Source organism: Ambystoma mexicanum, chromosome 8, assembly GCF_040938575.1.
Source record: "Ambystoma mexicanum isolate Mex_15411 chromosome 8, UKY_AmexF1_1, whole genome shotgun sequence".
Taxonomy (NCBI): domain Eukaryota; kingdom Metazoa; phylum Chordata; class Amphibia; order Caudata; family Ambystomatidae; genus Ambystoma; species Ambystoma mexicanum.
The window spans coordinates 1,016,742,269-1,016,769,052 of record NC_090929.1 but is presented as its reverse complement, the minus strand read 5'-3'; the positions used below and the strand labels follow the sequence as shown (position 1 = coordinate 1,016,769,052).

The 26,784-nt window shown below is 47.8% G+C and overlaps 1 protein-coding gene across 1 annotated transcript in view; it reads left to right on the top strand.

The window, feature by feature from the left end:
* Positions 1 to 26,784, top strand: part of LOC138472665 (inhibitor of nuclear factor kappa-B kinase subunit alpha-like) — a 1,781,717-nt gene that overhangs the window by 1,644,749 nt on the left and 110,184 nt on the right. Inside the window, exon 18 of the mRNA XM_069610956.1 lies at positions 20,852 to 20,999. Within this exon, the coding sequence (XP_069467057.1) occupies positions 20,852 to 20,999 (148 nt within the window). The remainder of the gene's footprint in view (positions 1 to 20,851; positions 21,000 to 26,784) is intronic.

Sequence of the window (26,784 nt, the reverse complement as noted above, 5' to 3'; positions counted from 1 at the left end):
TCACCATATCGTCTCCCCATTATCGTTAGTTTCAAAATATGCCTCCATTTCCTTTCTCAAGAAGTCTTTAAACACTGGGTCCCTCAAGAGAGTATCATTACATAGCCAGCGTGAGGATCTGGGGGAGAGGGGCAGCGACAAGGTTGCCACTAGTAACTCATGGTCAGAACATGTTATTGTCTCAACCTTTGGGACCGTGGCCACCCCCCCCTTCCTCTGAGGTCAGGAGCAGATCAATTCTAGTATATGTGTGGTGGGGGGGGAGAAGGTGTATCCCCCCAGACCCGGGTATGCCGAGCGCCAGACGTCTGTCCAGAAGTGTTCTTTTAGGAGGGTCTGCAATACTAGGTTATCTTTAGTGACCCCCTTTTGTTCCGCCCCTCTGGCTGTCCACCAGTCCAATTTGGGGTCCTTAATAAGATTAAAATAAAATCGCCCCCCAGTATCATGGCTCCCTCTGCCCACTCATCCATTACCCCTAGGATCTGGGTCAGGAATCGTATCTGGCCTGAGTTGGGGGCGTATAGGGTGGCCAGGGTGACCCGTTCACCTTCGCAGGTGCCCTTGATCCCCAGGAACCTCCCCCCAAAACCTCGCTTGGTTTCTATGTTTGAGAGTTGGAATGTTTTGTTCAAGAGGATCCCAACCCCTTCCTTCTTTGAACTTCTATGGGAGGCCCAGTAGTTGGACCCTATTTCCTTCCCCCTGATAGGTGATTCTTTCCCCTGTTTATAGTAGGTTTCCTGTAGGAAGAGCACCATTAGCTGTTGTTTGCGGAACATGTTGCTAGTCAGCGATCTTTTGTTTTGGGAGTTTAGGCCCTTGACATTTAGTGTGCCTATCTTGCCTTCAACCATGGTCGTCTTTGGAGTCTACTTCCCTTTGCTCCTTGGTGTAGTTCTGGTGTGGGGTCCGTTGCTGGACGTTGGACTCTGTATCGATCAGGCTAGCCCCCACCCCCTCCAACCCCTCTTGGTGCCTCCATCATCTTCTCCCCGTTGGTCCTTCATCACCCCCCACCCCTAACCCAATCCCCCCCTGCCCTCCCCCACCCATTCCCCCACTTTGTAAGGCGTCCGTCCACGTCCCCCCAACAGATGTCAGGGTTGGTCAACGAACCACCAAGGACTCTAACCCCAGCCCCGGGTTTTCGTGTAATTAGGGAATCCCGTTTCCTTCTTTTGATGTGGGACGTCCCCACTCAGACCTCAGCTCAAGTGCCCGAGGTGGGATCTTGGAACCGTGGTCCCCCACCCCCCCTGTAACCTCAAACTCGGAACCCGTGCGCAGGTCCGCTTAACAGTGTAGACAACATTTGGTGAACATCCACCAGCCCTGTAACCCTGCGGGCCAAAAACTGTGCCAACGTGGCGCGTGACCGTAGTGCCTCCGGCCCTCAACCCCACCAGTGACACCGCCCAGTGACAATGGGCATAAGAGAATTTCCTCCCCCTCTGTGGAGGTGGCGCTGTTACTTCGGGTGGTCCTCCGAGGCCGTTGATGGATGTCTGGTTTTTTGGAACTTGTGGGCCCCCTTGACCTTAGTTTTGCCACTGAGCTTCGCCAGTCTGCTAGGGCCTTGTGGGGGGTCCCGGGCCTCTCCTCCTTGGTCACCGGAATAGCCGGCGCGGTCGCCCACTAAGCCATCCGTGACCCGTTGGATGTCCTCTTCTGACACTAGATGGTGTCTCTCCCCCTGCCACTCGTACGTCCTGTAGAAGGGATGGCCGCAGCGGTACCTGACCCCCTTTCCCTGAAGCCATCTGGTGAGGTTGCCGCACTTCTTTCTCATTGCCAGGGTGAGGACTGAGAGGTCCTGGAAAATAGCCACCCTAGAGTCTCCGTATTGAATATTGCCGAGGTTCCTTGCTTTCTCTAGGATCTTGGCTTTGTCCTTGTAGTAGTGTAGGCGGGCTAGCACCGAGCGCGGGCCTCTGCCCCCTACGCCCGCACGGTGGACCCTGTCGAATTTGATCTCGCTATCGGCATCCGCCCCCATGACAATCCTTATGATGTCGTGCACTTTGCCCTCCAAGCCTTGTATACTTTCTCCCTCCGCTTCTACTAATCCAAAAATGCGCAAGTTGTTTCTCCTCTCCCTATTTTCCATGTAATCCACCTTGAGCCGGAGTTGTTCTTCGCACCGTTGCATTTCTTGGAATCTGGCTTCCATCTGGGTCTCTAGGAGTGCTGTGGAGAGCTGGTTGTTTTCGACTCCCTCCATTCGGTCCTCTAAGGTGGTGACTTTGGTTGTGAGGTCGGCCAGTTTGGCGCCCATGTCAGTCCTTATCCGACGAATCTCCTCCAGGATCATCTGGATATTGTTCTGGATGGCGCCCAGGTCGGGAGGCGGGGTGGATGGGCCTCCGGTAGCCATGGCACCCTCGTTAGCCACAAATTGGTATTTAGACAGGCTCTCTCTCCAGCTCATGGGGTACTTGTTCTGGCCGATATCTATCGGAGCACGTTGTTTAGCCTGTGGCCGTGTTGGAACCCACCAGGATGGGGGGGGGGTGCGTAGTTCGTAGTTACTAGCACCCGGTGGGGGTCGGGTTTGCGCAGAGCGGGTAGGTGCCCCTGTGATGGTGATCTCTGGGTTCCTTGGCGAGTGGGCTCCGGGTTCTTAGCGGTCTAGGCAACACTGCGCGGCGTCTGTGCAGCCATCCGGGGTTCCAGCGCGGGCAATGTCCTCTGTATTGCACCCTGCGGTCAAGCCTCTTTCCAGGTGGCCCTCCCCGTGGGCTCAATTCCTGAGGAGAGTAAATATGGGTGTCGGCGTGTCACTTCCTGTGGCCCCCAGTTTGTAGATACAAGGGCGCGCTCCCGCGATGGCCCGAACTGGGGCGGGGTGAGGCCTCTCTGGATTCACCTCTGCCCCAGATGAGTTATGGGGGGGATGTGGCTCGGGCCTCACCGAGATGGGGGGGTCCTCACCTGGTATCCTAAATGCCTCCTTTCAATGTTGACTGCAGGGAGGGGCGCGCTCCAGCGTCGGCCCCCGGTGCTTCCCTCCGCCTGGTAGCTGGGGCTGAGTTGGCTCTGGTAGATGTTAGCCCCCGAGCAGGCGGCTCATGGGCGGGGAGGCATAACGCTCTCGCCCCGCGGGACTGCCCCACAGCGTTCTCAATGGGGGGGTCTGTGTCTGGAGATCCGGTTGCCTCCTCTCCGCATGCGTCACCGATGAAGGGTGCGGGGGGCGTGCTCCCGCGTCGGCCCCCCCAGTGTTTAGACAGGTCTGGAGGCAGAGGCTGGGGTGGCACTGCTCCTCGTATATCCCAGCGTGTGAGGCCACTAGGTCTGCGAGGTGGGTGGAAGTGCCGGGCTCCTGTCCCACGGGGCTGTGCAGCAACGGCCGCACGGAGCCCGGCGGGGAAAACTGGGACACGGAGCCTCGGCGTCTCTCAGGATGCCAGCTGCGGTTCCTCGCTTCTTTTACCGCGGCCTCCTTCGCCGTGGTGGGCTCCTTCCTCTGTGTTCCAGTGCGACTCCAGCAGTCCGCGCGGGACACGGCCGCAGAGGCTTCCCCCAAAGCGTCGCTGCAGGTTGTGGGGGAGGGGCGCGAGGGCCCTCGAACCGCAGAACTCGGCCCGGGAGTGTCGGACAGACTCTGAAGTTGGACCCAGTGGGGGCCACGGTCTCATGCAGCGTCGACTGGGGGTCGTGTGGCTAGCAGGGCCCCCATTCCCTCTCTTCTCCTTAAGTTACCCGGGGCTGGGTACGGAGCTCAGAGCTCAGGCAGCCATCTTGCCGGCGCCCCCTGGTGGCCTCCCCATGGGAAGCTTTTAAAGTAGTAATTAGAGGTACTGCAATAGCTAAGACTAGGGGCATAAAGGCCAAAATAGTAAAAGACATTGCAGATGTGGAAGCTGCAATTGAGGAAATAGACCATGCAGGGGACCTGACAAATGAAAAAGCATGCAAGTCCAACCACCTGAAGCACGAATGCTTAAAGCACTGGGAAAGGTTAGAACATTTAAACTATACCAAATATGTAGAACAACAACATGCTGATGGAGATAAACCTGGACGCCTGCTGGCCTGGGTATATAAAAGCGAATCCAAACGCAAACTAATAAGGGCAGTAACAGATAAGGACGGGACAGTGTACGTGTCACAAGAAGGGATAAATTATTGTTTTCTCAAATATTCTAAAGAGCTATACACAGACACAGCGGGAACACAGTCCTCCGACATGAACGAAGCTCTAGTGCACATAGATCTTCCGCAGTTAGACAAGGAAGCAACAGCACAGTTGGAAGCCCAATAACACTAGAAGAGTTGAAACTGACCATCAGGGAGCTACCAACTGGCAAAACACCATTGGCTTCACAGCAAATTTTATAAAGAATACATAGATGACATCCTGCCTCCACTGATAGCTATGCTAAATGAAGCATTTGATTTGGAAACCCTCCCACTGTCGCTGAGAGAATCCCTAATCTTACTGCTGCTAAAAACCAAATAAACTTGACACAGACTGCGGCTCATACAGGCCCCTGTCACTGCTCAACCAAGATGGGAAAATACTCGCATCCCTCTTGGCGGCCAATAGGCTCAAACATGTAAAAGCCAAGCTCATACACTGAGACCAAACAGGATATGTCCCTGACAGGAATATTACAGGAAACCTGAGAAGGCTGCACCACATCGTAGATTATACCAACGATAGAGAGAACCCTTATGCAATAGCCTCATTAGACACAGTCAAGGCATTTGACTCGGTCAAGTGGCCATGGCTGCTAGCTACGTCCAATCATTTTGCATAGGTCCCACATACACGAAATGGGTGCGTCTGCTGTACAATAAGCCAGTAGCCAGGGTAAGGACAGGCAATCAGATTTCGGAAACAGTGGATTTTGGAAAAAAGCACGAAACAAGGATGCCCATGGTCCCCAATGTAATTTATACTAGCCCTAGCACCCTTAGCAGTATATCCCTGGAAATAATACCAAGAGGCCGGCATATAAGTGCAAGGTAGATGGCATTACATCTCCTTGTATGACATGCTCATTTACCTACAAAACCCAGAGACTAATTTGCCATACATATTAGACGTACTAGGGTGCTACTCTGAACTCTCAGGCATCACAGTTAGTGAAAAGAAATCATGCTCGTTCTCCCTTGCGGGTTACAAAGGGAAGACGCTGAGCACACTACCAGTACTGCCAGTGCAGTGGGAGGTAAAAACATTTAAATATTTGGGAGTTCAAATTTACCATGACCCCAAGACGGAACACCTACAAAACACACAGAAGGCGGCAGATAAAGTGAAGTCCATGGACTTCTGGGCAAAACTACCCTTATCCTTGATGGGCAGAGCTGCACTACTGAAGATAGTGGTGCTCCCTAGATTACTGCACTACTTTGTGAATGCTTCGTATGACATCCCTCGCTGCTTCTTTAAGAAGCTAGATACAGTATGCCAGGGATTCTTGTGGTGTAAGAGTCGAAACAGACTGGTCCGTACAAAACTGCAGAAACCATATGATCAAGGAGGCATAAAAGTACTTCATTATGAGCCGTATTTCGTGGCAAGCTAATTACAGTTCGTCACGAGGTGGCTAGCAGATGAGCCATTGCAGGACACTGACCTGCTTCAATCTACATGCGCCCCATTTTTTGTGAAAGAAATAGTCTGGCTTCCAATTTTTATCTGGCCTAAAACCCCGAGCCTCCTTAGGGTAGGGAAGACCATATGGAACAAAGCTTGTCGCCTATTAGGTGATCAAACGCCTTACTCGCCCCAGATCCCAATAGTAGCATTTAAAGCAGAGGACCAACAATCCAGGAAACAGGTGAGAGAACACTGGGAGCCACTAGGCATAGCCACAATAGGTGATATGTTACTTGGAGAACCAATAGACTTTCATACACTCAACAGACACTGGGCTACACAAAGGACAACACATATTACATGCCTCTCTCCAAGCGAAACTGAAGCAGATATGGCCAGTGCAGACGAGGGAGCCAAAACCTGCAGTGTCAATAGAAAAACATTGTGTCTGGATATAAGGTAAATTGTGGTAAGTCGGAAATTCTCCCAATCAACAACTTGTGTATGCAATTCACATGTAGTCAGTTCCAGTTTACTTGGTGTCAAAACAGACTGAAATATTTGGGGATTTGGATTGGGCCAGAGGTGGTGAAGTTACCAAAAATGAACTTTGATGTGGTCATGCCGAAACTACAGTCGGACATTGATAGATGGGGAGTCCTGAAACTGTCAACATGGGGGAAAATCAATTGTATTAAAATGAATCTCGCACCTTGTGGAAATTACCTTCTTTCCATGCTTCCAATCAAAGTGCCAAACCGCTACTTCAAAGAGATCAATAGAATGAGGCACAAATGTATATGGGACGGGAAACCTCCAAGACTTGCACTATGGAAAATGCAGCTGCCTCAGAAGTATGGTGGAATGAATCTACCTCACTTCTCAGAATATCATTTGGCCTTCACATTTCGGCATCTGTGTAAAATTGTCGACACTGATGGGGAGCCAACGGTTGACATACTGAGAGAAAGTAATGCATCGTCTCGTTTGGCCCCCAAGGCCTTATTATCTACAGTGTCAAAACAGTCCAAAAGGCAAAATCCCCTGACTGCTTTTTTGAAGGAGTGTTGGCATGACCTGTCTACCTGTATTGGAACCAATCCCTTCTTATTCTCGGAGGCTTCGATCGGGCCCAATCCAGCTGCTTTGAAGCTACGTGGAAAAGTGCTATTCTGGCCAGCATGGTTCCTAGCAGGGATCCAATATATTGCAGACTTAATTAAAGATGAAGAATGGATTCCGTTTGCACAACTTTGCCGCACTTTTGATCTAAAGGAATGCACCTATGCAGAGTAGAAAGCTGAAGAGCATCATCTCCGTAAACATGGACCCCGCACAATTGGCAGTCCAGGGCAAAGCTTGGGCAGCTTTAGAGACATGCAAACGTGCTGCTCACCCAGCTGCAACTATGTACAAGATCCTGAGAGCATGTCATAAGGGGAACTTGGAGACGGCGAATGCTTGGACAGAGGAGCTGGGTGAAGTGATTGACCAAAAATGCTGGCTGCGTTGCTGTGGTAATGTGAGGCTTGTGAGCATGGACAGGGGCTTAAGAGCGTCGCAAACCAAGCTTATATTTGGGGCCTTTTGGACGCCAGTGCGTCTGTTTAAGAGACACTTGTTGGAAAATGATCTGTGCTGGAAATGCAAACAAGCAAGAGGTACTTTGTCATCAGATCTGGTTCTGTCCCAAGACACAGGTATTCTGGGAGGGAGTTTGTGAGAGATTAGGTTTGGTGTTGGGCTGCACCATTCCAATGGTTGCGTCTCTTAGTACTGGGTGATGTGTCATTGTTGGAGGATGTTGACTTTAGGAAGAAAATGTGGTTCCTCAGGGCCTGTATGATTGCAAAAAAGATGATTCTTTGGGCTTGGAAGTCGTCCAGCTCTTTTTGCATCAATGAGTGGGTGGATGAGTTGCTTATGATCTCCACTTATGAAAAGGCAATTTGCAAATTGAAAGCAGAGACTGAAAAGTTTATGGACATATGGGGGTCTTTCTCAATGTGTATGGTTAAAGGCTCATGGTGACTCAATATGCTGGTGTGTTTTGTCCAAATTCACTATTACCCTGAAATGTATTCTGATTAGCTCTTATGCTAGCCAAGACCATGTCATGTTACGTGGGGATGTGTTTTGTGATTATTTATAAATTGTACTACCAAATGATACAGTTAGATATTCTTCTGTTTCTTTCTCTTCACCTTTTCTGGTCTCTTTTCAATTTTCTTTCTTCTTCTACTTTTTCTTCTTATTTATGTTGTGTTATGCATTATGAGATGATTTTTTCTTCTTTTTCTTCTCTTTTGGACTCAATCTTGTGACCAGGTTTGTAATTTTATGAAGCTTGTTTATTTCTGATTGTATTGCAAACTTTATTGCTTGGATATATATGAAATGATCATGTCCCAAGATAGAAATGGGTTGGCAAAAAACTAGACTTAGCTGGGAAGAAGACCTATAGGGTCTTCAGTAAACAGTGGGAGTGAGCAATGACCTATCATAAACAAGTGTCCAGAAATGCAAAACTGCAACTCATACAGTTATATATAACCCACAGAGCTTAGCTAACGCCAAGGAGAATGGCGAGTTTCAGCAAAACCACAGAACACATCTGCCTGAAATACGGGTTGAGCAAGGCGCAGACATGGGTGCATATGTCCTGGGCCTGCAGTGAAGTGCAGCAGTACTGGAAGGAGATGGCTCACACGTTAGCAAAAGCAGAAATAACATTGGATCTGGGATCCCCCATGGTCTGCCTACTGGCCATATTTGTACCCCCAAAGAATATGAAACATATAAGCAAATTAAAAGACTTGGCCTACATTCTGGCTAAAAGAAGGATAGCAATGAGCTGGAAGGCGTGCAGGGGACTAGATGCAAAGTTGTAGTGGACAGACCTCCAGAAATTGATGCTCACTGAGACTGTGGCTTGGCAGGAGGCTGCCGGGCGTGGCCAAAAGAGCAAAATGCAGACTTAAATGTTTGGAGACTACTGTTACACGATCTGCAGGCCTTAGTATGCCCCAATAACCAAACAGCAGAACCCAATTGAACACGTTGGTTAGCGAATAACATGTGTAATAGGTACAACCTGTACATTTGATGGTCAAAGATGCAATGTAGGTGGTATAGGCTGTTTATGGGGTGGGTGGAGATGGGAGGAAGGGAACCATGCGACAGACAGACAACATTTGTAATGTGTTGTTACATACATGTAATGTCTTCAATTCTTTGTGAAAAACCAATAAAACATTATCTTTTTTTTAAAAAGGGTACTTTTTTAAAGCTCCTTTGTCTACTAGGAGGTGTGTGTGACGCCTTTGTATCCTAGCCGACAAAGAAGGATTGGATGTGTCTAATTTGAATATGGGCGCAATAATGTGTGGTCCTGGGGCATCCTTATGTCATGAGAAGTCTCCTTATGTCATAAAAAGACTGAGTATCCAGTTGGGGAAGGGGAGGTGCTTGCAGATTTAATTGGCTCGTCTGATGTTGGGGTTGTTCTTGCACGTTATTATTGGTAGGTGTTCCTTGATGCTGTTGCAGCTTTATTAGTGGCCTTGGGTACCAGGGTGTCCGTTGCGTTTCACTTCTCCATCCGTATGCATTGGGTGGGGGGTGCCTGTGGCATGTATGTGTAAACCTATTTGGGCATTCTGCTTTCCAGTGTCCAAATCCTTGACAGTAATGACATTGGGATCTCTGAGGGGATGGGTATTGGGGGGGGGGGGGTCTGAATGGGGCAACATTTATCTGAGACCACCAACAAGATATTGTGTTACAGGTTTAGGGACTGTGTGAGTGACATTCTCTATATTAGAATGATCGTCCAGAGTGACAGTCACACTTGATAGGAAATCCTCAAGGCGTTCTTGCTTATCCTGCCTTAATGACACCACTGTTGATCAATCTGTTTTAGACTTCACTAGTTCCCGTACTGCCTTCAATTCCTCTCACGTGTAACCTTTGGCAAGTCCTAACCCGGTTCCCTATTGTATTGTTAAGGTTTTGGGGCCAGTCTACTTTTTCTCTAGCTTTTTGCAGCTGCTCTGAGGTAAGTATTTAAGTAATCCTGCTAGAATCGGTGGGGTTATGGGAATCTATAATGCTTTCTAGTTGATGCCTCAGGGTTTGTGTGTGCCATACAAATGAAAAAATAAACAAACGCCTGTGCAGAGCAGCGGGAATGCGTCCTTGAAGGACCATATCAGATCTAGTATCCAGGCTCCGTGGTATAGAACAGTGTTGGATCCCTCGGGGACAGCTATTATGTTAACTGGGTAAGCATTTTCTCCCCAGACGGCCCCCTCCAGAGGTGGTATGTTTTGTTGTATGAGCTGTGGTGCACTCTAACCCATAATGTATTTTCTAATTCATTTAAAACATTGTGAATTCTCTGTTGTCTCTATGAATGTTTTTACCCCTCTGTGAAACAACTTCTTAAGTCTTCTTTGAACCCATCATATTTAGATAACTCTACATTCACCTATTTTGTCTGTACTCCCTTAATTGTCGGGAATCATTATGGAGAGCGGGTCATCTCTAGACGGGTTTGTTAGGTGATCCTGTATTCTTTGTAGTGGACTCAGCACACTGGCAGAGGTGCCGGAAAGCTGACGGCTAGTGCTAACAGGCGGTGTGCCCGGTGTGTGTAGATAGTGTAGGTGGCAATTAAAATGGTGGTGGGGCTGAGGGAAGTGTCTAGTTTTGTCAGGCCACCAGAGGATAATAGGTAGGTGATCATCATTGGTAGGGAGTGCACTGAGTGTATGGACTGGGTAAAGAGCATGCTCACTTTTATCACTAGAGGTTTACAGCAATAACACACTACAAAGTGCAATACACGTTCATCACATCAATAGGGCACAATACGCAGTCATATACAGTAGTAGTAAGCAGTTGGATGCAAGACACAATATATCACATCACAGTCATGTACCCCCAGGTGAGTCACTCACGGACGAACCCTCAGCAAGATTAAGCAAATAGCTGTTGAGCGCAGACCACACGTTCCTCGGGCGAAAGTCCACAGGAAGCATGGTCAGGTATTCTTCTTCACAAGTCTGGGACCAGGTCAGTGCATGAAGCCACATTGGAACGGTTGGGGGAAAGGGGCTCTTCCAGCACTGGAGCCCACATTTCTTGGCCACCATTAAGCTTATATTCAGAAATTTAGCCATTCGTCTGGTGTCATAAGAGTTCCACACACCAAACAAAATACCCAACGGGCAGGGATCAACCACTGCACCGACAACGTCAGAAAGGACCTTCAGAACCCCATCCCAGAAATCACCCAATCTGCAACACGTCCAGAACATGTGCAGGTGGTGCGCACCTTCCAACTTGCAGCGGGGGGCAGGTGTACATATAATTATGAGTGAACTTAGAGATTCTGTGGGGAGTGTAGTAGAATCTGTTTATCAATTTAAATTGTATACATCTGTAACGAAATTTGAGAGATACTCTTTTCGTGTGCAAGCACATCTTCTTCCATAATTGGTCGGTGACCTCAACACCTAGTTCGTCTGCCCATTCGGTGCGTGCCCTGGAGTCGGGTCGGGGTTCCAGTCTGCAGCACTTTATACAGGGAGGATACAACACCACGGACACCACTTGAATTAGCTATGTAGGCGACCTCTGGGACATCAGGAGGCTCATCAGGGAAAGAGGGCCATCTGGCGCGAAAGGCGGCACAGAGCCTATAGTACTGCAACATCTCAAGGGCAGACCCAGAGTGGCCCTGCCTCCATGTCTGTGTATCAATAAACTTCCCATCGGGAAAGAGGTCAGTCAGCGCCCGATACCCCAATGCCTCCCAATGTCGAGCCAAGGCTTTGTCATGTGTGGGCTCCAACCCAGGGAATCCCCAAATGGGAAGCCATTTATAATGGGGGCAGAAATAAGCCATCGCCTAAAAGACGACCCCAAGCTAGAATGGTGGCCGCCACAGGGTCAAATGTGGAATCCGATACGTAGTCCTGACAGAATATCAGGGTCATAATATTAATCTCGGCTGCAGCCAGTGTTTCAAGTTTGACATGTGGGGTGAGTCAGGGAGCTCGGGTACCAGTACGTGGCATATTGGGCCTGTGCGGCCGTCCAATACTGTGCTAATTCAGGGGCCGTAAATCCCCCTCTCATATATGGGAGCGCCATGTCCAGCCAGTTTTTACGAACCACTCCGGCGTACCACAAGAACTGTGCACACACAGTCTGTGTAGCCTCGTAAAGTATTCTCTCCCAGGCCAAATGGGTACATTACTAAAGATATAGAGAAGTTTAGGGACCAGAATCATTTTGACGAGGGAGCGTTTACCGGCCAGGGACAATGGCAGCAAGCGCCACCTTGCCATTTTTGACTCGGTAAGTTGCGCCACAGCGGTATAGTTATCAGCCAGTTGGGTGGACTCAGATAGTAAAATCCGCACTCCCAAGTACCTGACTCCACCGGGGAACCAGCGGAGTGGATACTCTGAAACACATGTTGTTGGGTGGTGTTAGACTCCAAGCCCGCCAGGACCGCCGGGGACCACAGCAGATCCCGGAGCAGGGCAATGACCCGATGGTAAGATGCAGTGATGGCGGGGCTGGCAGGGGGCCAAGGCTGCCGCGGGGTTAGATGAGGAGCAGCCCACCAGCCAGATGGGCACACAGATTCAGCCTCCCGGGGGAGTCACGCTGGGGCACCCCTCCCACGGTCACGGTCCAGCTCACCAACCGAGAGGGGCCCAGGGCGGACCACAGAGCACCCGCGGCCAGTCCAAGTCCAAAGGGCTCAGCCGCGGCTATCGCGGGTATGTGGGGTGTCATGCACCTGTGTTGCGACGTCAGCTCCAGCCGGTGCGGCAGTGAGGGCAATCGGCAGGAGCACCCCAGGCCAGGTCAGGAGCAGCCCACGGCGCCAGCTTCCCAGCAGTGCGCGGTGAGGCGCCGCGGCAGGTAAAGTGGGCTCCAGAGGGGGAGGAGCATACCATGCAGCCGTACCCAGGGCAATCTCCTCACAGGTGGTTCGCTCCAATGTTCCGGCCCACTACACCGTCCAGCAGGGAAGGGGGGAGCGGCCCGTGGTGTATTTAGCTGCCACAACCCAGCGGGCGGGAAGGGAAACGGATGTCGGCCACACCAGGTAACACAGGACCCATCAGACACCAGCTTCAGTGTAGTCGCAAATCCGGGATGGGTGCCCAACAGGTCCCCTCCATGCGGGCCACACTAGCACGCCATGTAGCACCTCAGCTCGTCGTAGTATGTCAAGGAGGCACTGGTTTTGCACAGGATTCAGGGTGGACGAGAGCAAGCCCACCTGCTACACATAGTGACAATCACAGATGAAAAGGAGTGAGAAATCTGCTGATGCAGTCTGATAGATGTTGAAGGCACACAAAGCTCCCAAGCTAAGCAGCAATGTCCAGGCTGCTCAACAGCACCCCCGTTATCACTATTCTGACAAAATGATATGTCAGGATGTTCAGGTCGTTGGCGTACCTTACTCACGTTTTCAGCACAGGGCAAGGCGGTTCACTCGAGCAAAGTACACACTCTGGCTTCTTCTGCATGAGGATACAGTTCCATTACCAGCATCAGGGCCTTCTGTGCCCAAGTCTCTTTACTTCTTGAAAGTCTCTTGATTGGGGGCCTGATGTACAAAAACACAACACAAAGTTCCTTTCCTCTTATGAGTATTCAATTTGATCACTAGTTTAGATCTGAAAGTATCCGCACTGCTACCACATGAGCTTATGCCCCTTGGAACGAGCATCTATGGCTGGATGGGATTACACCAGAATAATTCTGAGTCCAAATAACAGGACAAACTCAAGAAGATCTCAAGTTGCTGTTTTATTAGCAATTATCTAAAACCGAGAGTTTACAACGAACATCAACGGACGTACGCTCATTCTCTATGCGATTTCCACAAAAAATACAATGATATACTTCTTTATACGTCAGAGTGACGTCATGTTACGTGGTAATAATGAGAAACCTATCAAGGGTTGGGATTGGTTAAGGGAAACATCTAGATATGCAATCATATAGGAGCTAGGTTTGTTATTGGCTGTCCGATATCAGGTGGACCACTTATGCCTACTCTTCATATATGTCATTTAAGAAAAGTCAGTTACACAGTGTTTGATTGGTTTCTGAAACTACAAGGTCCTTCGTTATAAGGACTAATACAATTGGTTTGGCACACTTGTGCCATGTCCGGAACATTTGGTTCAATTAGCACGTAAGCCAAGACCCAGGTGTAAGCAGATAGGTCATGAGGCTGCTCTACCACCCAATTAGCCCAGCATCTCTCCTCACCCATGCCTTCTGCCATGAAATTCTCTCTGTACTTGGCCTTGCAGAGTATTCTTGTCCTGGGAATGCAACGAGAGTGAGGACATTCACAATCATATTTGAAACTCCAAGTCTTATTTCCATACTTGACTCACGTGACAAGAGATCACGAGTCTGCTCATTCTGCAAGCTTTTACATGTTTTAAATGAATTAAGACTTGGCATCCTTTGTGTTATTTCTTGCCCCTTAACGGGAGAGGATTCATCCTCTGCACACACGTTCCTCTTCAGCATAGATAGCTGACCTTGAATTTTCAGTTCTTGACTTCAGGCCAGAGAGCCCCCCAATGCAGCTCCAATAACCTGCTATTCTACTGCAACACAAACTTCCAGTTTCTCTCCATGATTCTTTGCCTTATTATTTCATGATACCAATGTCCAGTTTCTGTATAATGGCTGCTCCACCCATTCTATTTACTACTTGGAGCTAGCCTATACAATGACTTGATCCATCTTGCGTTTCAGCGTCTGTACATTCTTTCTACTTCTGTTTTCTGCAGCACTTTTTACTGTGTAATCATCTTCTTTTACACTTTAAGGTTTACTTGATTCTTTACTTCATCATTTCTTCATTTGGGATCCATACATCGTGTTCATCCAGTATTTCAGGGTGCTGTTCACTCTTTCTCATGATGTCATCAGTCCATTTTCATAGCTCTTTCTCATATTCCTTCAGGGAGTTCCTCCTGGTGGCTGTCATCAACTCAAGGGTACATTCATTTGATATGGTCATCTTAATGGATACTGTCTTCCATATAGTCGCTGCAGTATTGGTATAATAGCTGGTGTTGGACACGGCACAGTCTCATGGCTCCAATGCAGGGGAGGTGGGGGGTAGGATCTCCTGAGGATATGTATGTCTGCTCCTCCACAACTGTTACTGAGGATTCCCAGCCTGATGGGGAAAAATCATACTGCATGTGAATCTATGAAAGGTGCCAATGCTGGAGAACAGAAGTTACAGGTAAGTAACATATTCCTTCAGGTCCCTTTATGTGGTGAGATATCTTAACAGGGCGATAAAGCCTCATCAGTCCTTCCAAGTACCTACAAAGGACTGGGTTTGTGGAAGAAAAGCACAATGCTTGTGTTCTGTGAAAGGTCAGAAATGCGAGACGGGCACAAGGTAAAGTTTTCTCAATGTTTGCCATTTATTGAATGAAAAAGAATGAGATGAACACCTATCTTTTCCTATCCTAACAAGGATGTCCCTACCTAGCAAACTAAAACTAAAGAAAGACAACCTAGTGTCCAATAGTGTCCAAAAAGTCTATGACCCTCACACTGATAAAAACAACAAAAGTATACAAGGAATATTTGGTTCAACAAAACAGTGTAAAAGTTCAATCTTAGAAACGACTCCTTGTGACCAGGGTTGGACTCCCTTCCCCTGGATCAATTGAGGAATACCCTTGGAAAAGTTCTGATTCAACAAAGTTCTGTTCAGTGCAACACAAAATTGCTTTTTTCTCCACTGTGTCCTTCCACTTGGTAAAGGAAATGTCTCTTCCACAAATACTTGTTCAGAAATCAAAGCAATTGTTATTTCCACAATAACCTTCTTGGTAAGGCAAATGTATCTCTGACAAAACAGTTCATAAACCAAGGCAACAGTTTGCCAAAATGATAATATAGTTAACAAGTCCTTTGTACCACACCTTTTTGCCACAAACACTTCTTCAAACATCATCTTCTTTCCTAGTACACTTGCGTGCCAGGACTAACTACTAAGATCCCTTTCCTCGTGTACTCGCCTGGCAGGAAGAAAACTCTTACAACTACGATTGGTCTTAGTGGCAATATGTGTTCCAAGATTCTCCACGCCAGTATCCTATGTGAGAACGGCAGAACAGTGGCTGCCTCTTTTATAGTCTCTTGGCAATGTGGGTTACAGGTTTCCCCAAACTGGAAACTCAATAAAGGAGAATTGCACCCAAGTTGCCTCATGACTGCTTATTTACAGCCGCTTGGCTGTTGGCAATGTGAGTTAGAGGCGTCCCCCAGTTGGTATCCCATAAAAGGGGAATTGTGCCCTTGTCACCTCTGTACTTGTTTGTTCGGTATTCAGAATTGTTTACTGTCATTTGTCATGCTCGGAGCACCCTGGAGTCACCTTTAGCTCCAGGCCAAATAGTTGGCCTGCTTTGGCATCTTTACTTCCCTTTTTGCTGCTGCGGCAGACCTCATGTGTTGTGTCGGCTCTGTTGCCAGCTCACGCCTAAATTCAGCAAACTGCACAGCTATTCACCAGAGCTCTGTCAGCTCAGTTGGTCCTCTGTGTCCTCTCGCACCGAAGCGCCACATATCGGGTTGGGGACATGTCTCCCCTTCGGCTGACCTTCTCTTCCCAATGCTGCTTCCTGCTGTGCGCACTTTCTAATGTTACATGCCTTCACTTCTCGCGTCGGCAGCAGCTGGCTCTCTTCATTCTGCTTCTGTGGCAATCCCAGCACTCCAAACTGCCTCTGCCTCAGCTACTCCTGCCGCATCTCTCCCCTGCTGCAACTCATTCCTGGGTTTAAATGTCCCGCTCAGGTGTCTTGCTCTGTAACAACTATACCGCACATTCTGGTCAATAGCATCTTTGATCTTTACCTGGGCCCTTTTTCCTCGTTCCAGTACCACAAGCATTATGGATCCTCCAGTCCATAGTGGTTTTGGTCCTTTAATATTTAGTTATCTTTGATTGCTTTGTGAACTTAGAGTTGTCAAAGTTAGGGGATGTTATGAAAAGGGTTTCTGATTTAACATTGGACTTGTGGCCTCTACCTAAGGCAGAATTATGACAATTCGAGGATTTAATATTTAATTCTTGAACTCCCAAGGTGCAAACCTTATTCCGTTAAGATGATTTTTCATAGGAGGCTCTTTGGATAGTTTAATGGGAGGGCCTTGTGCACTGACAACATGCCATTAGGTATTTGGGAATTATGGGACCCTCATCCTCACAAGAAGGTTCATACTGCGTCCCTTCCAAAGGAATCACCACTTCCCCCTGCCAGCCATCTCCTCCCATGTGATCCTCCCTCAGGTTACCACCCGCAGGGTTAGGATCAGGTAGTGGCTGCCTTCCGCTGGCCACATGGAGTAGATCCTAGACTGGGGTTCACTGATGAGACTGCAGGATTCCTCACAGTTCTGGTAGGCTTTAATAGGAGTAAAAATAATTCAATTGAGATGTACGACAATGCCAAATGCAAAATGAATGAGTACATCGTTCAACTAACAAGTTAGGGGTTGATGTGATTATTCAGAGACCAGTGGCAGAACCATATTCTGTGAGTGGGTGGATTGCGTTCTTGCCTCCTGAATAACAATTGTGTTATCTGCAGATATACCAAGGTGCCCGAGGATTAACTCCTCTGGAACAAAAGAGGCAAAGTCCATCAGTCGAGGGAAGGAATGGAGAACTTTCCACTGTTGCTGTTGCAGGAGGTCATGACGGATACAAATGGGCCCCCTTGTGCAAAGCCTCATGACTTTGAAGAAGCAGAACCAGACTTGGTAAATAGGTTCCACTAGAACGAGAGTAGCGATCATGGTCTTCAAACTATACAAGAGCTCTGGAAGGTAGAGGGACAAGAGAAACCACACAGAGGGATAGGGATAGAAGTCCCATTGCAGCGTCAACGTGTCCCCCAAGAATCCTGGGAGATCCTGCTGTGGGAACCAAGGACAGCACTAGCGTTTGTGAGGGGTCACAAAGAGGTCCATGGAAAATGAAGGAATATTGGGGGGGAGCACAGTATGCTTGAACTCCTGCTCGTGGCTCTCAAGACACAATCTGCACAGGTGATAAGCGTTGGTGTTGAGTCGAAAGTTTAACTGCCTTGATGGAAAGCTCATGGGAGATTGCCAACTACGAGATCGACTCAACCGGCAGGCAAAAGTGGGATCTTCTGCGCCGCCTGCTTGTTTGTGTCAAACATGGAGGTAGAACTTTCCATCTGTATAAGGATCACCTTCCCCTGAAGCATTGGTAGAAATGCCTTCGAGCATTGAAGATGACTTGTAATTCTAGGACACTGATATGCAGAGTTTTCTGTGACGGTGATCATAGACTATGAAAAGCGACCAGCCAAAAAGGTTCTTGCACAAATTGAAGCTGCGATGAAGTGCACAAGCTCCAAAGTCACTGCAGCATATGTAGGTATGCCACTCGTGGTTAGGCCCTAGACACCTCAGGCAGTATCGTGGGTGTCTGATGTGGCGAGACACCTGGCGCAGGATGTGCAGTATCTGGTCGCCGCTGTTGCAAGGCAATCCGTCGTGTTCTGGCAGTAAAAAGGACTGACGGGCAAGGCTGATGAGCGGCGTTAGCGTGGGATGGCACGCTCATGCGTGCTTCAAATTTAATAGGGAAGTTCGCTTGCAGTGCAAAAAAGGCTGCTGTCCTGTAGCCGGGGAACAGACTCCCATTAGTATGGAGGAAAAGGGACTATGGACCAGTAGTTACTACAGTGAGGAACTTTTTCTTATTGCATTAAGATTAAAAACACTGTCAAAAAAAGGCATTCAGAAACGTCACAGTAAGTATTTAAAAACTTCAAATGGGTTTGATTGATCTCTATTCCGTAAAGCTAATATATAAAACAAGCCCTGACAGGGAGGTGCTAGGCACTGTATGGTTTAGAATGAAGGGCAATGAAGGGGTTACACAATTGGTAAGCCATCCCAAACGGGCAACAATTGGGTCCATGCTTAAAATGGTACAGTTCTGGCCTATGGAGGTTCCAGTTCAAACGCAGAAAAAAAACTACAAACATGTAACCACCATAGGTCTAGTTTAGCTACATTAGGCAAAGTTAAAGAGTGAACTGCAGTGATTTAATATTATATAAAACTTGTCGATACCAGGTTACATAAATTGCGCAGAAAACTTGAGGGCTCCAACAGTGACCCGGGATAAACATCAGTCCAGTGAGGTACCCGTTTGAATCACATTTAAAGAGTTTTTAAAGTTTATAAGTCTTCTTCCATAGGGATCAATGGGACAAACCCAATAGGTATGCTGCAGTTATGGGTAAAAGCTAGGTATGTATTGCTTTTTAGTCCAAGCTGAAGCAAGAGTCGCAACCATCAGGCTGGGAGTCAGGGGAGGGGTTGAGGGGGGAGGCCCCAAAGAAGGAACCGAGCCCAAGATTTGGGTTTCAAGAGGCCCAGAGAGAGATGGGTACAGAGTGAGCACAGACTCATGGTTGCGCATTTCGGTCACAGTAGGGGGCAGAGAAACACCTTGGCACCCAGAGCCAGGAGATCCTGGAGAAGGCAATCAACAATGGCTCTCTGGGACAGGTACTCAACAGTGCTGGTTGCTGAAAGAATAGCTAGTGCATAGGTAACTTTCACGGTCAGGATTAGGTGTGACTTGCAGCGATTAGGGTCTCTGGTCAGTATGACTTCAACACATAGAGCATCAAGTATCCAGACAAAGCGATCTCGACAACAGACCTGTGAGGACGACCCACAAGGCAACAGACACCATAGCAATGACAGCAAGGCGACATTGGTGGACCCAGCAAGAGGTCTCTGACGTGTTCCAGGCAGTATGAACAGTCCCACGACAAAGACTGTGGCCAGGGGTGATCCAAAATGGCCAGCAAGGAGCTGAGACGGAGTATCAAGCAGCCATTCAAGTTCCATGCCAGCAGAGCAAAGAGGGACTCCCACGCTTAGGCACCTGGGCCAGAAGGATTTCACAGGTGCTACAAGTGAGAAGGAGTAATGTAAGAACGATCAGACAATCCAGCCAGAAAGGTTGGGAGAAACAAAGGAAAAGCCTAGGCAGGAGTATTGGCATCACAGAAAGGCAGTGATGGAGAAACAAAGGCATGTGCACACCCATTGTAGCCACATCAGGATCCTCCGCAGCAGCCATCTCTTCAGCCGTCTTCAGGTAAGTTTCAAAACAGGTCTGAAGCATGGCCAGGTCTCCCGATAATGAGCACATTTACACAGCGACTGGCTAATCCTGCCTACCAGTCCTCATCCAGGCAGCCCACAAAGGTTTGAAGGCCAGACAATCATAACTGGTCAGGGAAATTACCAAACACACAGGTGCTCCCACACAGGATATTGATCTTGATGTTTGAGAGGGACTAACCCACAAGTTTAAACACAATCGAGGATGCCCTTGGATGTTCAGTATCAGCCTATATCAGCAGAACAGCCATTATCCATGCCTTGTGGTCCACACAGACAAAAGGTCACCAAATCAAATGGCAGGGTGTATGACTTAGAAAAATACATTAGTAACCCAATAGCTAGCATATGGGTTATTGGGCTACTAATTCTGTAATAATGACTAGAACCTTGGTGTAGCCAAAACAAAAATGGCATCCCACCAGCCTGCTCCCCAACAAATGGAATCCAAATGGTTTGCTTAAGACTTTCCTTGTAGCCTTATGAGCTGCTATGTGCAGCACATTTGAAAAGGGCTGCGGTTACAGGAGTACTTTAGTAGCAGTCACTGTGGTCACAAAAATAAAGTAAAAACACATTGCATCCAGCAAAAGGTTTAGGCAACCAACAAAGTTGAGCAAAAGAACCACATACATGGAATTCTTCCCCAACACTCGCATCTCTATTATGCTAGGGATATCCTGGGGCTCTGCCATGCACATATGTTTGCACTGTAGTATTGATTAGCGTTTAGGTTGGATTAGCGTTTAGGTTGCTATTGGCGTGGGTCATGTGCTGATGTAGTACTGTGGGAGCTTACCTTGTTAATACAGATGGTTGACTAGTGCGGGGCACTCAACTTCTCTACTGTAGCTCGGCTTGATGTTGATCTTGTAATTTTTTTTTTTTTCTCATTGGGCATAGTCCACCTCTGCCAGTGTATGTGGGACCAGTAAGGTTTTACTTCCAGGGAGCATCCAGATTTATGTCTATGGTAGGTGAATTTAGGACAGGATTTTCATAACTCTACCTTTGGGTTTCCTTTTGCAGCAAATTGTTGGGGTGTAAGCAGAAGATAATTGACTTGCTCCCCAGGATTGAAATGGCTCTGAACAACATTAAGGAAGCTGACAGCGCTCTCATGCAGATGCAAGGCAAGAGGCAGCGAGAGATTTGGCACTTACTCAAAATTGCCTGTGTAAGTGACCTTCATATACACCAAATGACAGATGTTAAAAATTTCATTCGATTTGTATTAACATTTTATTTTTAATTTCCAGTGTTTGTAGTCTGTATGCTCCCTCCTTGTTCTCATGTTTGAATGGGTCTATGTGACATAACAAAGTGGCTACGGAAGAGGCTGATTAGTGAGTGACAAGAGTAAAAGGTCTAGACCCAATGCTCCAGACGTCTATTAATGCAGCAAGGAAGGCACAAGCAAAATCTGTGTTTAGAAACCTAACCTTTTCTTGTGTAATATCTTCCATAAATGAATCAACTTTAATATAATGTTTACTATTACATGGCATACTCTTACATCCTGCCTCCTCTCCTGCAATCTCTTAGGATGTTGACTATGGGAAGTAGGCTGACACGCAGTGGCAACAACTAATCAGAAAAAAGCACTGGCGCTGGTGGAGCGACAGCTACACCCCTGCTCAGAAGCACCCCCACAAAAGCGCCCTGCTCCAACTCTATGTGCAGATAAGACTGGGGCTCTGCACCATGGCTGTGCTTTTTCTTGACTACATTTTACTTCTTTTTTAGGACCTCCCCATGCTTATGCCCTGTGCTTCAGAGTTCAAGCATTGCCTATCATGGTTGTTCCTTTTCAACCCTGGTCGCTTGCATTTTCGTCAAGACTACTCCCAGGTGCGAGGCCATTCTCCAACCTGTCCGACTGCCTTTGCTGAGGACGTTCACAGAATGGAAGGACCGTTATTTTCTTTTCTTCCTGTTAAATACATTTCCGGCAGATCACCTAGCCAGGAGGGGTTCCCAGCATCTGGCCCCAAGTACACAGGCCGTAAATGTGGATTGCCCTATGGTGCCCTCTGGGCCTAAGCCTGCTATTGGTTTTTAGCACTTGAATGGTCTTTTCACTGAGGCAATGTTGGGAAAGATTTTCTTTCCGTGGTACCCCCTAACTGTGTGCGATTTGTTTGATTTGTGTTCTGACTTTTGAAGGTAAATAAATACTTTTTGCTTTACTTACCTTGCTTAGCTCATGCATTTTGGGGGCACTAGTCAGTACAAAGCCTATAAGCACAGGTGGGCTGTCCCCCCTTTTGAGTTTCTTTGTTTCAAGCTGCATGCATAACGGTGCAGTAAAGGGCTGCAGGGGTACTTTGTGTCCCTTTTTTTATTTTAGTAACATTTTTGTTTCTTAATACGATGTGTCCAAGACTTGCTGGTGGCAACATATGTTTTTCCATGTTTTTTTGTGTTTCCTGAGTGAACTCAAAATGGCCATGCCACATGTGTTTTGCCTTGCCCTGGGCATCTAGTCCTTTGGCCTTCTTCCAGCCCATTCCAGTCAAGAGATTCCATATAAGGAAAGCACTTTGCCTGGCAAAGCCTTGACTTTCCCGGGCAAAGCAGCAGTAGGAGCGTCTCGCCGGATGCAGGAGCTGGGACTGTCTGTTCCAATCCGCACACCAGCAAGGGGTAAGTTTAGGGGTGACACAGGCTCGAATTTAGGATAAAAGGGGACTCCTGCAGCCATTCTTCTGCTAGTCATTGGAGCCAAGACCACTCCTACAAATTCTACTGAAGACCGGAGGACGACCATTGAATACATCAGCATTGCCTACAGCCAGGTCCTGGTGAAGCCCTGCCTCTGTGGATCAATCAAGACCCTCATCTGGGCTTTGATGGTGGGACTAACCAATCCAAGTTCCAGCACACCAAGTGTGTTCTCGGGAACCTTTGGAAGTTTCCATAGCCATCCTGTGGGCTGACAAGCTCCTTCCAGGGCATCTGCTGTGTATTGGTCCCAGTTCTGAGTTTCAGCTTACACATTTGTAGATCTCCATCTTTTGGCCTAGGAACAGTCCTCCTGCAGCTGCTCTCCATCTTGAAGAAAGGAGGCCCTCTTGCAGCAGTTTCTTTGTTTTCACCCCTTGAGTCGCCTGCTGTCACCTGAGTGCAGAGTTTTTCACTGCTGCTCTTAATCTTGTCCTTGTGGTCTCTTGACGTCATAGGACTTGTAGCGGTCTGCATCTCTGGGTGTCCTGGTTGCCAAGCTGACAAGTATCAGGAACGGTCTCACCGAGCCTGACCCATATAATATAACCACTGCACCTGTGGCCCCTGGATCCCACCACTGGAACCAATGATCGAATCTAAGAATGCTAGGGTGGCTTGTAGCGGAATCAGAGCGAGGCAGGTAGTGAGCTTGCATACCTGTTTCCACCCCACCCCTGTCATAGGGATGTACAGGTGTAAAATCTTAACCCTACATTTTCCTTGCCTGGTTGTGATTGATGGAGTTCTGCCAAGGATTCCCCCCCTGGGCTTCCCTTAGATTTGTGGGATTGGGACAGGACCCCTAATCCTTTTGACTAATGTGACAGCATTGCAAACAGGACGGTCTCGGACTTTGGGTCTTTTTAAAGAAAATACTTTATTAAGCAGGTGTAACCAAAACTGGGTTTAAGGAATAAAGCAAAGTGTTCAATTGTAAGTGACTTAAAAGTCCATCCATTAATAAATAAAGCAAATTTAAGATGCACTTCACCTATGAATTAAGAATGTGCCTGTCACAGTTGTCTAGTTGGAAATAATTACAACTCACTGCAGATCTGCTTTCTCAAGCGAAACTTTTATTTTCTTAATCTATTCAAACAGTGTGGAACTGGAGAGAGTGAGAGCTTAGTTCCTTTAATCTTTTCAATGTCACCCCAATATTATTATCGTCTAATTCTAGAGTCTTAGTGTGGGGTTTAACACTTTTTACTCCTTCATGGACCTCATCAATTCTAGGAGAGAGTATTCAGGTAAATGGGTTTCCCACTCATTTTTGGGTGTCATCTCACCTGCAGGATAAAGGATGCTTCTGTTGGTGTAGTTTCTCCCTAGTTCAACCTCTGACAGGTTATGTCCTCATTAGATACCCCTGCTCATGGGTAAAGTCACTTTCAATTTATGCACATCACTTCAAAGACCTGCGTGTAGTTTCTACATCAGCTTCTCTGACTGTATTTGTTTATCCACTCATTTAATTCTCTGGTTTCATGATACGGCTCTTTGTGCAAGCGCTCATCAGTTTAACTCATAATCCTTTTATAATGGTTTCTTTTTCAGACTGTTCCATTTATGGCCACTCTGTAGTGTTTGTTCTGACAGGCGGTTCACTTCGTTTTCATAACGTGGCTCCGAACGCGAGTGTGTGTCAGTTTCATTCAATTTAATAGATATAAAGGGATTTCTCATTCAGTTTCCCTCACGGCCGCTTGGCTGTGTGGGTTTACTTATTCATATCTCATTCGGCCAGCCTGACACGTCTCCGTGTGCGAGCGCGTCAATTTCATTCGCTTTACTAAATCAATGGATTTCACCGGCAGTCCACTTTATGGCTTCTTCTCTCTCGGGCGGTCGTGTTGTCATATGCAGATTACTTCTCCCTCTTTAGGAAATCACACGGCTCTGAACGCGAGCGCGTGTCAGTTTCAATCAGGTCTCCTGTGACAAAACTTCTTCAGCAATATGCTCGGCAACTTCACTCCGCCGGCGTCACAGATCAACCTTGCTGCTTTTCACACTTCAGCCCAATGTAGCTGACATTTATAACAATTGTTTATTCACAGAACGTTTCTTTCGCCTGGGACCTCAGTAAGCCCATTCAAAGACCTTCTCCTCCTGAACTCCGGCTCCCTGTCAACGAACCTTCTTCTTCTTCTAAATTATCGAAAGCGTGGGCGGACCCACGCAGGCGCTTCCCCATCCTAAAGGATGATGTGCACCTAACCCACCAATCATTATTTAGCTCACATAAACTCACAGTTCCTCCCACCTCCCCGTCTGTCTCACAAAATCCAACAACACACTGCTCTTCTTCCTGCCACTCACCCCATCACCTCCCAACAAAGCCTTCCCACTCAACTCAGCAACACCCAGCGCAGATAACCGAACCCTCATCAATTCTCTCTCTGCAACGTGTTTCTCACATCTAAGTAGAAAATGTCCCACAGTCTCAGGCACCCCACACACCGCACAATCCCTCGACTCTCGCTTCCCCACTCGAAACAGACATTCATTCAGCCCCACATGCCCTATCCTCAATCGATTCAGCATCACCTCCTCCCCCCTCCTCCATTCCAAACTCCCCGCATCCACCTTCACTGACACTTTCCCACGAAGACCAAACATCCACCTGCCCTTCGCCCCACTCACCCACCTCTCCTGCCACTCATCCATGACCCGTCTCACCACCACCGCCTTCACCTCATCCACACTTAAAGGTAATCTCACATCAACCTCTCCCCTTCTCATACCCTCACCCGCCGCCAAATCCACTAACTCATTACCCAAAATACCACTATGACTGGGGACCCACGCCAACTCCAAATCCATTCTCCCATGTACGTACCGATCAATCTTTTTCCTGATATCCATAATCACATCCTTCCTATCACCATCCCCCGCCATAATCGCGTGCAACCCACTCAATGAATCTGAAAATATCACCACCTTATCTAACCCCAACTCGCACACCCTATCAATTGCTGATGCAATCGCCACCAACTCAGCCGTAAAAATTAACACATCATTCGTCAATCGTCCCACTTTATAATTCCCAGTGCTTTCCAGATAATGTGCCATAACCACTCTCCCAGACACAGGATCCTTCGAATCATCTGTAAACACCTTGCATCCTTCCTTTCCTGCCACATACGCCTGACCCAAAGCTTTGATCTCACTCCGCAATCCTCTCTTCTTCGACACCACATTCGCTAACTCCAAACACACCTTTGGAGACCCCATCATCCACCTCGGCCATCTCTCCAAATCCGTATCAGTTACAGTCATCAAATCGCCCACACCCCACTGCACTCCCTTTTCCCACATGTGAAACCCAAAAGTGCCCCCTTTCCTCCTCTATCGATCTCTATAATAATCAAACCTCCAATTATACTTCAAACATTCACGCACCGGATGAGCCACGCTCTTCGCACTGCACTTCACCCACCATCTCATATTCAACGCATCTCTCCTCAACCCCAATGGCATCTCTCCCACAAGCACCTGAACCGCATTCGCTGGAGAGGATCTCATCACACCCGAACACACCCTCAAAGCCCTTGCCTGAACCCTGTCCAACCGCAACTTCTGACTTGCCGTAAAACCCACTGACACTTGACATCAGAATCCATCACACTCAAAATTAACCCTTTATACAATATTCGTAGACATTTCTGTTGAGCACCCCACTCTTTCCCAGTCACAGCTCGCAATAAATTCAACCTTCGTTTGCTCTTATCCACCATTCCATTCACCTGCAAATTCCAATTTAACTTTCTATCCAAAATACCTCCTAAATACCGAAACTCTTCCACGCTTTTCACCCTCTCACCTTTCAGAACCAAGTCCAACCCTTGCTGCACTCTTCCCCTTGAAAAAAACCATACTCACGCTTTTATCCACAGACATCGAAAAGCCCCATTTCCCACACCACTCCTCCATACGCACTATTGCAACTTGCAACCGATTCTGCATCAACAAAAAACTCTGCCCTCTTACCCATACCACACCATCATCTGAAAAAAAAATCCACCTGACATCCGAAACCCTCCAAAGCTCAAAACAAACCGTCCACCATCACATTAAACAGCATCGCACTAATCACACCCCCTGCGGTGTCCCATTCTCCATCTTCCAAACCTCAGACAACACCCCCCTCACTCTTACCTGAAAGGTCCTATCAGCCAAAAATGCCTTGATCCACCGAAACATCCTCCCCTTCACACCCATCTCCAACAGTC